Source organism: Pelmatolapia mariae, linkage group LG9 (genome assembly GCF_036321145.2).
Source record: "Pelmatolapia mariae isolate MD_Pm_ZW linkage group LG9, Pm_UMD_F_2, whole genome shotgun sequence".
Classification (NCBI taxonomy): domain Eukaryota; kingdom Metazoa; phylum Chordata; class Actinopteri; order Cichliformes; family Cichlidae; genus Pelmatolapia; species Pelmatolapia mariae.
This window is the reverse complement of record NC_086235.1, coordinates 666774-680164: the sequence shown is the minus strand read 5'-3', so window position 1 is coordinate 680164 and position 13391 is coordinate 666774. Positions and strand designations below refer to the sequence as shown.

The 13391-nt window shown below is 40.7% G+C and overlaps 1 protein-coding gene across 1 annotated transcript in view; it reads left to right on the top strand.

The window, feature by feature from the left end:
- The window catches only part of LOC134634056 (NACHT, LRR and PYD domains-containing protein 12-like), a 33628-nt gene extending 22849 nt beyond the window's left edge, over positions 1-10779 (top strand). Inside the window, exon 10 of the mRNA XM_063483093.1 lies at positions 10615-10779. Within this exon, the coding sequence (XP_063339163.1) occupies positions 10615-10630 (16 nt within the window). The 3' untranslated portion in view covers positions 10631-10779. The remainder of the gene's footprint in view (positions 1-10614) is intronic.
- Positions 10780-13391: the final 2612 nt, after the last annotated feature.

The following is a 13391-nucleotide window of genomic DNA, read 5'->3' as shown; positions in this document are numbered from 1 at the left end:
AGGAAGAAACCTCCGACAGAACCAGGCTCAGGGAGGGGCGGGGCCATCTGCTGCGATCGGTTGGGGTGAGAGAAGGAAGACAGGATAAAGACATGCTGTGGAAGAGAGACAGAGGTTAATAACAGGTATGGTTCAATGCAGAGAGGTCTATTAACACATAGTGAGTGAGAAAGGTGACTGGAAAGGAAAAACTCAATGCATCATGGGAATCCCCCAGCAGCCTACGTCTATTGCAGCATAACTAAGGGAGGATTCAGGGTCACCTGGTCCAGCCCTAACTATGCTTTAGCAAAAAGGAAAGTTTGAAGGCTAATCTTAAAAGTAGAGATAGTGTCTGTCTCCTGAATCCAAACTGGAAGCTGGTTCCACAGAAGAGGGGCCTGAAAACTGAAGGCTCTGCCTCCCATTCTACTTTTAAATACTCTAGGAACAACAAGTAGGCCTGCAGTGCGAGAGCGAAGTGCTCTAATAGGGTGATATGGTACTACAAGGTCATTAAGATAAGATAGGGCCTGATTATTTAAGACCTTGTATGTGAGGAGCAGGATTTTGAATTCAATTCTGGATTTAACAGGAAGCCAATGAAGGGAAGCCAAAACAGGAGAAATCTGCTCTCTCTTTCTAGTCCCTGTCAGGACTCTTGCTGCAGCATTTTGGATTAATTGAAGACTTTTCAGTGAGTTTTTAGGACTTCCTGATAATAATGAATTACAGTCGTCCAGCCTGGATGTGATAAATGCATGAACTAGTTTTTCCGCATCACTCTGAGACAGGATATTTCTAATTTTAGAGATGTTGTGCAAATGGAAGAAAGCAGTCTTACATATTTGTTTAATATGTGCATTAAAGGACATATCCTGGTCAAAAATGACTCCAAGGTTCCTCACAGTATTATTGGAGGCCAAGGTAATGCCATCCAGAGTAAGAATATGGTTAGATACCATATTTCTAAGATTTTCAGGGCCGAGTACAATAACCTCAGTTTTATCTGAATTAAGGAGAAAGTTAGCGGCCATCCAGGTCTTTATGTCTTTAAGGCATTCCTGCACTTTAACTAATTGGTGTGTGTTATCTGGCTTCATGGACAGATAGAGTTGGGTGTCATCTGCATAGCAGTGAAAATGTATACTATAACTTCTAATGATACTGCCTAAGGGAAGCATGTATAATGTAAACAGAATTGGTCCTAGCACTGAACCCTGTGGAACACCATAGTTGACAAATTGGAGTCTATTACATAGACATGATACAAACCACTGCAGTACAGTACCTGTAATACCTACAGCGTGCTCTAATCGCTCTAATAGGATATTATTGTCAACAGTATCGAACGCAGCACTGAGGTCTAGCAGGACAAGCACAGAGATGAGTCCACTGTCAGAGGCCATAAGAAGATCATTTGTAACCTTCACTAAAGCTGTTTCTGTGCTGTGATGAGCTCTGAAACCTGACTGAAACTCTTCAAATAAGCCATTCCTCTGCAGATGATCTGTTAGCTGTTTGACAACTACTCTTTCAAGGATGTTTGATATGAAAGGAAGGTTGGAGATTGGCCTATAATTAGCTAAGACAGCTGGGTCTAGAGATGCTTTTTAAGTAAAGGTTTAACTACAGCCACCTTGAAGGCCTGTGGTACATAGCCGATTATTAGAGATAGGTTGATCATATTTAAGATTGAAGCATTAATTAATGGCAGGACTTCTTTGAGCAGTTTTGTAGGAATGGGGTCTAAAAGACACGTTGATGGTTTGGAGGAAGTAATTATTGAAGTTAACTCAGAAAGATCAATTGGAGAAAAAGAGTCTAAATGAATATCAATGGTACTGAAAGTAGCTGTAGATAATATTACATCTGTGGGATGATTATTGGTAATTTTTTCTCTAATGATTAAAATTTTATTTGTAAATAAGTTCATGAAGTCATTACTAGTTAACGTTAAAGGGATGGTTGGCTCAAAAGAGCTCTGACTGTTTGTCAGCCTGGCTACAGTGCTGAAGAGAAACCTGGGGTTGTTCTTATTTTCTTCAATCAGTGACGAATAGTAAGATGTTCTGGCTTTGCGGAAGGCTTTCTTATAAAGCAGCAAACTATTTCTCCAAGCTAAATGATGATCCTCTAAATTTGTGACACGCCATTTCCTCTCCAGCTTACGAGTCATCTGCTTTAGGCTACGTGTTTGAGAATTATACCACGGAGTCAGGTACTTCTGATTTGAGACCTTTTCACAGGAGCTACAGTATCCAGAGTCGTACGTAGTGAGGAGGTAAAATTATTAACAAGATGATCGACCTCTGTTGGAGTAGCGTTCAGATAGCTGCTCTGCATTGAAGATGATAACAGTGGGTGGATTATATTCTTAAACTTAGTTACAGCACTTTCAGAAAGACATCTACTGTGATAAAGTCTACTCTCCACTGCTGTGTAATCAATTATTGTAAATGTAAATGTTATCAGGAAATGATCAGACAGGAGAGGGTTTTCAGGAAACACTGTTAAATGTTCATGTCATGATCCTGAGTCCGTGACTCAGTGATTTTGTGTTTGTGTATTTATTGTTATTGTTTTCATTATCATTTGTGGGCTGTTTTGGGATGGTTTGTGTTTTGGGATGTTAGATACTGGGTTTCTGGGTTTGTGCTCCCTCTGTTGGTCCCTGGTGTTAGTGTTCCCCTGTCTCGTCAGGTTAATCAGGTCCAGCTGTGTCTCCCACCTGTGTGTGATTTCCCAGTGTCCCTCTATGTATTTATAGTGTGTGTTTCCCTCAGTTCCTCGTCGCGTCGTCTGTGTTCATCCTCTGTGTTACCCTGCGTTCTCTGGATTACTCTGTGTCTCCTCTATGTGCTCTCCCTGCAGTTCTCCTCTCGTGTTTCAGGTTTGCTACTCTTTGGTTTAGTTTCTCCCAGTTTAGTTCTTCCTTGGTTCTGTTTTGCCATCCCCACTTTATGTTCAGTATTCTTAATAAATCACCCTCACGTCTTAATAAGTGCTGCATTTGAGTCCTCCTTCCTCACCTCACACGGCCGCTGCCCCGAGCCGTGACAGTTCAGTTTCTATGCCATATGTTAAAACAAGATCTAGAGTGTGATTAAAGTGGTGGGTGGGTTCTTTTACATTTTGAGAGAAGCCAATTGAGTCTAATAACAGATTAAATGCCATGTTGAGGCTGTCATTTTTAGCATCTACATGAATGTTAAAATCACCCACAATAATTATTTTATCTGAGCTGAGCACTAAATCAGATAAAAAGTCTGAGAAGTCAGACAGAAACTCTGTGTAAGGCCCAGGTGGGCGATAGATGATGCCACACCGCCCCCTTGGCCTGCGCTTCCAGGTTTCTGGTAGTTAGAATGACTCGGGGGTGTTGATTCATTTAAACTAACATAATCATCCGGCTGCAACCAGGTTTCTGTAAGGCAGTGTAAATCGATTTGTTGATCAATTATTAAGTCATGTACTAACAGAGACTTGGAGGAGAGAGACCTAATATTTAATAATCCACATTTCACTGTTTTACTCTTTGGTTCAGATGTGGATACTGTATTGTTCTTTCTTTGTGATTTTTTATGTTTAAGTTGTTTGTTGCTGGTTTTTAGTTTGTTTTTTGTCTGTTTGGGAGCTGACAAAGTGTCTATGGAGATGGGTTTTTGGGGGGGTAGCAGGAGGAGAGAAGCTGCAGAGAGGCATGTAAGACTGCAACTCTGCTTCCTGGTCCCAACTCTGGATAGTCATATTTTGGGGGGTTTAATAAATTTGTCCATATTTCTAGAAATGAGAGCTGCTCCATCCAAAGTGGGATGGATGCCGTCTCTCCTAACAAGACCAGGTTTCCTCCAGAAGGTTTGCCAATTATCTATGAAGCCCACATCGTTTCTGGGACACCACTCAGACAGCCAGCAATTTAAGGAGAACATGCGGCTAAACATGTCACTCCTGGTCTGATTGGGGAGGGGACCAGAGAAAACTACAGAGTCCCACATTGTTTTGGCAAAGTTACACACCGATTCAATATTGATTTTAGTGACCTCCGATTGGCGTAACCGGGTGTCATTACTGCCGACGTGAATTATGATCTTACTGTACTTACGTTTACCCTTAGCCAGCAGTTTTAAATTTCCCTCAATGTCGCCTGCTCTGGCCCCTGGAAGACAATTGACTATGGTTGCCAGTGTCTCTAGCTTCACATGTCTGAGAACAGAATCGCCAATTACCAGAGTTTGACCTCCAGCAGGTGTGTCGCCGAGTGGGGAAAAACAGCCCCCAGCTCCTTGGGGTCTGCCGGGGAACAGCTAGCGGGGAATACGCTATCTTTGGCTGCACCAGCTACAGGGGCCTGGCTAGCTACGGGTGTATCAAGAGTGTGAAGCCGAGTCTCCAATTCAGTAATCCTGGCCTCCAGAGCTGCAAATATGCTACATTTGTTACAAGTATCACTACTGCTAAATAGGGATGGGTATTGATAAGATTCCATTTTCAATTCTGTTTAACGATTCGATTTTTTATCGATTCTCTTATCGATTCTTTTTAAAAAAGGAGAACACTAAGGTCGATTAGCTTAGAACTTTGTTTTATATCTTCTCTTTGAACAAGATAGAAATTTAGGAGTAACATGGCCTTACAAACCCAACAGTGAGATCTTAAGAGATCCACAGCCTACGGCTCTTCAATGGGGTGTCACAGGGTCCCCGGGAAAAAAAAATTGTAAATGTAAAATAATAAAATAAATATTCTTCTGTAGCAATAACAAAGTATAACATAAATTATTCTGTAGCAATTACACAAGAATATCCAGTAATCTCCCTGCCTACAATTAAACACATTCACTTACTGAAAATCGGGGGCATCTGGTCTGGCAAATGGGTGCAAGCCTTTGACCACAAACTTAGTCACTGCTCGGTGACATTCGTCTATCCTGGCCTGAAAGGAGACGCTACCGGTAGATTGCAGCGAAAACTGCCAGCATCTGAGCCAGCCAGACTCTGTCTCTCTCATCATGGTCACCTAAATGCACAGTAATGGCAGGTTTTGTAATAAGGCAGATCGCGCTAACATAATATGCACTGTTAGTTGATTATTTACCTGCCGCATTAACGGGAGAGGACGTGCAAACGTTACCGCTGCTGCTGGGTTGAGATTCACAAGTCCGGAGCGGAATTAAAAAGACGACATTCATTTAAGGTTATCGCGTGTTTTGTGAGCAAATGCTTTTGCATATTCGTAGTGTTTCCTCCCTTAAATGAAATATCTACTTTGCAAGTATTGCAAGTTGCCCTGTTGTCATCCGTTCTCGTAAAGTATGACCAAACTTTTTAGCGTTTGAGCCGCCATGTTTCCTGCCAGGTAAATGACGCTCCGCAACGTGGTGACGTTATTGATAAGGGAATCGTTTGCAAAAATGCCAAACAATTCCAAGGAATTGAAACAGTGGGAACCGGTTCTCAACAAGAACCCGTTTTCGATACCCATCCCTACTGCTAAAGGAGGCCGAGGAGTAACTAAACATCTGACACAATGAGCAGGAAAGTGCAGGAGTAAGTAAGTAAGTTAAGGTTTATTTATTAAGTACTTTTCGTAGACAGGCAGTCTCAAAGCGCTGAGGTTAAAATAAAGAAAACATTAAGTAATAAAATAGATAATATAAACAATGTAAATTCAAAACAATTCAAAAGTGTTGATTAACGGAAAGCCTGTTTAAATAATAAAGTTTTTAACTGTTTTTTAAAAGATTCCACAGAGTCAACCAAACGTAATTGTGGTGGTAAACTGTTCCACAGCCTTGGTGCCACAGACTGAAAGGCTCCGCCCCCTTTCGTCTTCAGTCGTGTACGGGGAACAACCAACAAACTCTGAGCCTGTGAGCGAAGACAACGAGCAGCAGTGTATTTTATAAGAAGCTTGGATAAATAATCTGGGGCCATTTAGTGCTCTGTATGTTAAAACAAGAATTTTAAAACGAATTCTAAAATCTATTGGGAGCCAATGTAAAGAATATAAAATGGGAGTAATGTGAGCACGCTTGCTAGAACGAGTTAGTAGCCTGGCTGCTGCATTTTGTATAGCTTGGAGGTGAGAAAGAGATGATTTATCCAAGCTAGTAAACAGGGCAATACAATAATCTAAATGCGATCACACAAATGCATGAACAATTTTTTCTAATTCAGCTGAGGAAACCATATGTCGGAGTTTAGAGATGTTCCTTAAATGAAAGAAACAGAAACGAGACAAAGACTTAGTTTAAACTGGCCCAGAAAACTCTTGAAGTTCATAAAAAGGTGAAATACCTTGGTCACTTTATTACTGAGCAAATGAATGATGATGATGACATATACAGACAACGATGTAAGCTCTATGTGCAGGCAAATACTATTGCACGCAAATTCAGCTTTTGTTCACTTCCAGTCAAAGTGGCTTTGTTTAAAGCTTATTGCACACCGCTATATACTGCCCCCTTGTGGTCATCCTACAAACAATGTAGCATTCAGAAGCTGCATGTTGCATATAATGATGCGATGAGAATCCTTTGCAGGATGCCTAGAAGTGGTAGTGCCAGTCAGATGTTTGTAGCTGTGGGTGTTTGGACTTTTAAAGCACTTTTAAGAAAGTTAATGTTCAATTTTAGAGAACGACTGGATGGTTCGAGTAACAGTATAATTTTAGCACTTACAGATCCGACAGTGAGTGGTTCCCGTTACTCATCCAGTCTGAGAAAGCACTGGTTAAAGTGTTTGTGTATTTATTGATTTATTTTAAGTAATTGTGTTTTATGTATATTATGGTTTTATATTTTTTACTAATGCTTTATATACTTATATTTAATGGTTTATACCTTGTGTTGGGGGGGTGTTGTGTGTGTGTGTGTTTCTGTCTTGTTTTTATGGACATGAAGTCTGCCAATAAAGATTGAATTGAATTGAATTGAATTGAATTGAACTTTACATGTGAGTCAAGGCCCAGAGAAGAGTCAAATATTACTCCAAGATTTCAAATATTAGACTTGGCAGAAGGACAGAAAGAGGCAAGAACCTGACTGATTTTAGAATGTAGTTCAGCAGGAGCTACAATCATGGTCTCTGTTTTATTTTTGTTTAAAACGAGGTAATTGTTAGAAAGCCAATCAGAAATTTGGCTTTCTGGTGGGTGGACAGCCTATCCAGCTGGTGAGGCTTAAAGGACATATGCAGCTGAATGTCATCGGCATAGAAATGATAAGAGATGTTGCTAAAAGATTGAAAAATACTAGCTAAAGGAAGAATATAAAAAGAGAATAATAATGGACCCAAAATTGAGCCCTGTGGAACCCCACAGGTCAGGGTGACAATATTAGAGGTAAACCTGTCAGTCCTAACTAGAGATGGACCGATCCGATATTACGTATCAGTATCGGTCCGATACTGACATAAATTACTGGATCGGATATCGGAGAGAAATAAAAAATGTAATCCGATCCATTAAATATCAAAAAAGCACCTGACAAAACTTGCGACATGGCGTAACTCGGCTCATAACCGTAGCACGTCGGAGCAGTGTGCTCACGTGATAGAGCGGCTGTGTGTATTTGTAGCCTCGCTACCAATCCGGCATTTCATCTCAGAGGAAGTTATCCCAGAGAGAAGTAAAGCAAGTGTGTAAGTTCATCTCTGAATGTTTGTAAAGCATTCCCGCGTTAAGCTTAACAACCGATATATGGAGTGACTGCCTCTTCTCCCTCCCTCCCCCTCCTGCTGCTACTTCAATCGTGAAACTGCTTAATGATCAGCTGATCGGCTTTTCTGTCGCGAGTCCGTCTCTCTTGTTTGTTTATCGCGCACTTCGCGTCAGAAAGAGGAAACCAGCGGCTGAACAACAGCAGCACGTTTAAGCTTGATAAGCTGTTGTTAGAATTTATTTAATATTACTTTCTACACCAGGATCCTTTTCTACGCAGCTGACGGCTGGTAACTGTGCAGGGGTGGATCTAGCAAAGTTTAGCCAGGGGGGCCGATAGGGCATGAACAGGGAAAAGGGGGCACAAAGACATACTTATCTTTCTTATTCTCATTTAAAATGTCTAGCTTTTAATAAATAATTATCTGAATCTTACACCCAAAGTTTTCATGTGATGTAAAATGTATAGAAGTCCATTACTGTATATAGTAACTGTTAAGTCTAATATACCCTAGTAAGCTATAGTACTTTTTCCTTTGGGAAGGTACGATCTGTGCAGTCTGCAATTCTATTGAAGAAAGATGTTGAATCTATTTAAATATTGTAGAAAAATAATTGATTTCTGTGCATTTTTTTTCCACACTGCATCAAATTAAAGTTGATTACGTCGATTAAGCATCATGAGGTGGAGGGTGGGTGGTTCCCTATTTTTTTTTTTGCTGGGAGTTTTAGAACCCTATTAGTTAGGTTGCTTACTCTTTAAAATACCAGAATAGGAAGGATGGAGTAGGTTTAAGTTTATTAGATTGATCAGTATTGCTGAACTATGAAATATTTTGGGTGCAATGTATTTTTTGCATACAGGTATAACAGAATAGCTTTAGTGTTTGTTTTTTTTAACTTGAGTATGAACTTATACAAAAAGCAGCAAGATATTTAAAAAAAAACAGTTTTATTGATTAAAAAACACACAATATCGGATTCATATCGGTATCGGCAGATATCCAAATTTATGATATTGGTATCGGTATCGGACATAAAAAAGTGGTATCGTGCCATCTCTAGTCCTAACAGAAAAGGTCTTGTCTGATAAGTAGGAAGAAAACCAGTCTAAGGCAGATCCAGATATGCCAGCCAAAACCTTCAGCCTGTTAAGTAGGATTTTATGGTCAATGGTATCAAAGGCTGCACTGAGGTCAAACAAAATGATCACAGAACAATTCCCTGCATCAGAAGCCATTAATAAATCATTATAGACCCTCAAGAGAGCGGTCTCAGTGGAGTGCTGATTTTGAAAGCCAGACTGAAAAGGGTCAGCAATCTGTAATCTGCATAGTAAGGACCTGAACTGACTTTCTACAAGTTTTTCCAGTAATTTGCTTAAAAATGGCAATTTTGAAATAGGCCGGTAATTACTAGTAGAGCTAGGATCTAGATTCTGTTTTTTCAATAGACGAGTCACCTCAGCATGTTTAAAATAAGATGGAACACAGCCTTGCCTCAGTGAACTGTTTATGATGGATAGCAATGTGGGACCAATGATGGTGAGAGTCCCAGACAAGACAGAGGGAGGTAATATATCTAAAGAGCATGATGAGGATTTCATTTTACCTATCACTATAATTAAGTCATTAAGTGTGATTGGAGAAAAGGAAGTAAATGACCCAAAACACAGAGGGGCATCTTCATAAGGGGAGGCACTTGAGAAGATTTTGGATCTCAGGTCCGTCACCTTATTTATAAAGTGATGGAGAAAAGTATTACAATCTTCTTCAGAAAGTAACACAGCATGCTGAGTTGGAGGAGAAACAATACTGTTGATGGTATCAAACAGAATTCTTGGGTTATTCTTATGACGATTTATAAGATTATTGAAATAAGAGGATCTAGCCTATTTCATGGATTCGTTATATAAGTGAAGAAGATCTATGAAGTGCTCACGATAGACAACCAGAGCAGTGGACTTCCAGAGATGCTCTGCTTTTCGTCAGGAGCGTCGAAGACCACGAGACTGATTATTTAACCAGGGTGTGCGGGAACTAACAGAGCAATGCCTAGTTTTAAAAGGAGCAACCTGATTGAGAATGGCGAGACAGTGTTCATTAAAAGAGTTAGTATGGAGCTCAACATCGTCAAAAGAAGTCTTAAGATCAAAAAGGGAAGAAAATTTAGAAATAACAGAGTCATCAATAAAGCGCCTGCGCCTAATAAAACCTTGGGGAAGAGTCACATTAAAAGAGACTGACTTATGGTTGCTAAAAACAACGTCATTTAAATTCAAGTGGTCAAGGGAAATGCCATAAGTGAAGACCAAGTCCAGAGTGTGCCCAGCAGTGTGAGTAGGGCCTGATACATGCTGAACAAAATTAAAAGAGTCCATGATGCTCAGGAACCTCTTAGTGGTACTATTTGATGAGTCTTCTGCATGAATGTTGAAGTCTCTAACAATGATAACCTTTCCCAGTTTATTAGTGGAAGTTAAAAATTTCTTGCAAGTCTGCCAGAAAAGATGCAGCAGATCCAGGTGGACGACAAATTAAGATACCGTCCATGGGCTGATCTCTTCCAATTTTTATCATGATCATCTCGAAAGAATTCTAACAGCTCGAAGAGATCATTTGGCATAAAAATATCTTTTTAAAAATTACAGCTGTTCCACCTCCTCGTGGAGGAGGACAGGTGAAGGGACAGGTGAAGAGGCCATGCTGCTAGCGAGTTGGCTACGAGCTAAACTAAGCAAGAGAAACAGTAGAGACACAGTGAGTGAGTACTTCGGCTATAAATTAGGGAGTGAGTACACAGAGAGTGTGCTTCGGATTCAGCACATGAAGATTATACTATGAAAACAGAAGGTATCTGAAGCGAACACCAAGTGACAGCGCCACCAAGAGCTTGGTGGGACTGACTGACAGCTGATGAAGAGTCTCTGGAAACACTCATTTATCTCCTCTGCTCTTCCTTCTTCTCTTGCAGGTGGGGGTATCCATAGACTGGCTCACTGAGAGAGGATGAGCTGTGTCCTGATGATCCAGAGAGGTTGAAACAGCAGCAGCTTGTGTTTAGAGCCCTGTAATAGTGATTGTCCTGACATGGACCCTGTCTCTCACCACTGCTCCAGCCCCAAACACTGAACTAGTGAAGCAGAAGAAAAGTTCAGAATAAAAATGTAAATAAACATTTTTCTTAAATTTAACATGAATCAAGTTGTGATCTTTTAAATCTGATGTCACGAGTGTACCTGTGGAAACAGGGAAAACCTGTGGAAAGCCATAACATCGTCTCTGATGGGGTCCACATGCTCAAATGTGAGGTCACATGGACTCAGGAAGGCATTTTCCATGATCACCTCTGATTCTTCTGTGTCAAACCATATCACAGAAGAATAGGAAAAAAACAAAGTGAATACACAACAAGCTGAAAGTCAGTGATGCTGCTCGGTTTGCAGTCCTGAATATCACGGCACAAGCAGGATTCACTGCACTGTTAATGTTAGCTATGTTATATTGCTGCCTCTGTTCGGTGGTGTCGAGCCAAACGGACTTTAACGTGTGTTTGAACGAGCTGACGGTTCACTCGTTAAGCTGAAAGAAAGATGCTTTAATCACAGGAGTCACACATGTGTCCACTGGACCATCTGGGAACTCTTCTTGTTTAGCACTCGTAATAACACAAACACTAAATCCTCCTTCTCTTGTGCTGTTTTGTAGCAGTGTATACACCTGAGACTGTCACCTGTCTGTCTGTCCTGCACTCTCTCTCTGTTTCTTTCTCTCTGATTGTGGAATAAAAGTATCAGTGTTGGGAAGGTTACTTTTAAAATGTATTCCATTACAGAATACTGAATACATGCCCCAAAATGTATTCTGTAACGTATTCCGTTACGTTACTCAATGAGAGTAACGTATTCTGAATACTTTGGATTACTTAATATATTATCATGCTGTTTACAACTACGTGAATGTACTATTGCTGTGATTTATTACTGTTACTGAAGGTCCGCGGCTCCGAACCGTAGTAAAGGGACCTCTGGCTAATACGGTGGGTTCCGTGTCGGGCTGGTAGCCGAAAAATAGCTTTACTTTGTTGTCTGGGTCAACTTTGCTTGCCAGAGACAGAGAGAGGCGTTGAAAGGCTGCTCCAACGGAACTTATTGTTTCCGGAGGAAAACACGAACACAGTGTACAGTCGAGTCTTAATAGCTTACTTACAACTGGGCTCGTCAGGCACTCTTCTTGGCCGCAGTGGTTATTATTATATTTACATGCTTCCAGCTCCCGTTTCTGCTCGGTGACAGCTCGGACTTTTCCTTTCTCTCCCTCCCTCGCTCACAGACACATAACGGGTATGGCAGTCCATTCTCCCTGCAGCACGGACTACACTGCCCATCAGGCTACATGCTTTAGGGCCATGCCTGTAGCATTCTGCCTTTTAGCTTAGCACAACAACAACAACAAAAAAGCGCTCTCTCACCCAGGAAACAAGCAGAGAGAGAGCGCGTCACCCTGTAACCATGGCAACCGCAACGCTGCCGCCTGGAATAACAGAACATAGCTGTCAAACAATCCCAAACAGTCCTGACTCGCGATAATATGAAACAGGAAAGTACCGCCATGTAATGCATTTATTTCACCAAAGTAACTGTATTCTGAATACCACCTTTTTAAACGGTAACTGTAACGGAATACAGTTACTCATATTTTGTATTCTAAATACGTAACGGCGGTACATGTATTCCGTTACTCCCCAACACTGAAAAGTATGAACATGTGTTTATAAGTTACACTTGTGTTTGAATCCTGCAGCTTATCACACATTTGATTTCCATGTGTGACAACTGCAAGTGTCCAGAGTGAGGACAGACTGAGGGACCCACTGCTGCACATCATCTGTGAGGCTTTGCACCCCTGATGATCCACCAGGACAAACTCAGCAGTGTGTGAGGAAGAGGAGGAGGAAGAGCCAGCAGCAGCTGACAGATGGAGAGAATAGACAGACTGTTCCCTGTTTGTGAAGGACTGCTAGGAAATTTTAAAATAACTAATTGTCTGTCCTGAATCAGTCTTATTAGGTAATGTTCAAATAATGTTATCATTCCAGTGTTTTCAGTGTGGGAGAAAGTACTCAGGGCCTTCAAGTTACACACTATGAAAGGCAGCAACAAGTTTAATATTCAGAAACCTAAAGTATGTATCAGCAGCAGAATGGAGCTAAAAATAAATGTTTGTTTCAGTTCTATGAAGCTTTGAGTATTTTGGATTAGTAGCACTGCTGTGTTTGTTGCATCATATTGCTGTAATTGTTTATATGCTTTATATATTCTGAGGTAAGTTGATCTATAGTGTTACATCATATTCTATAAGGATGTTATGTGTTTGTATACTTTCTGCCCAGTTTGACCCATTTAGCAGAAGTCAGCCTGTTTAAGGCTCTGATATCTATTCTGTATGACTTAAAGCAGTTATGACATGGTCTGATTTTCTCACCCAATAAAGGAATATTTAATGTATCAGTCTACTCTTCATTCTTTTTTTTTTCTTTTTTTTTCTTTTGCCTGTCCCGTTTGGCTCTTTTGCCATCAGAATTATTGTCTAAAGGCGAAGAAAGATGCCCAACGGATTTACTTTACCAAATGGACCATCCCAGCCTTGCCGTAATGGTCTATTTGATTCACCTTTTATTGTTTATTTTATTTTCACTTGCTGAATACGGGACAGACTTGACTGGGGGAAAGAAAGGGGAGAAAGAAAGAG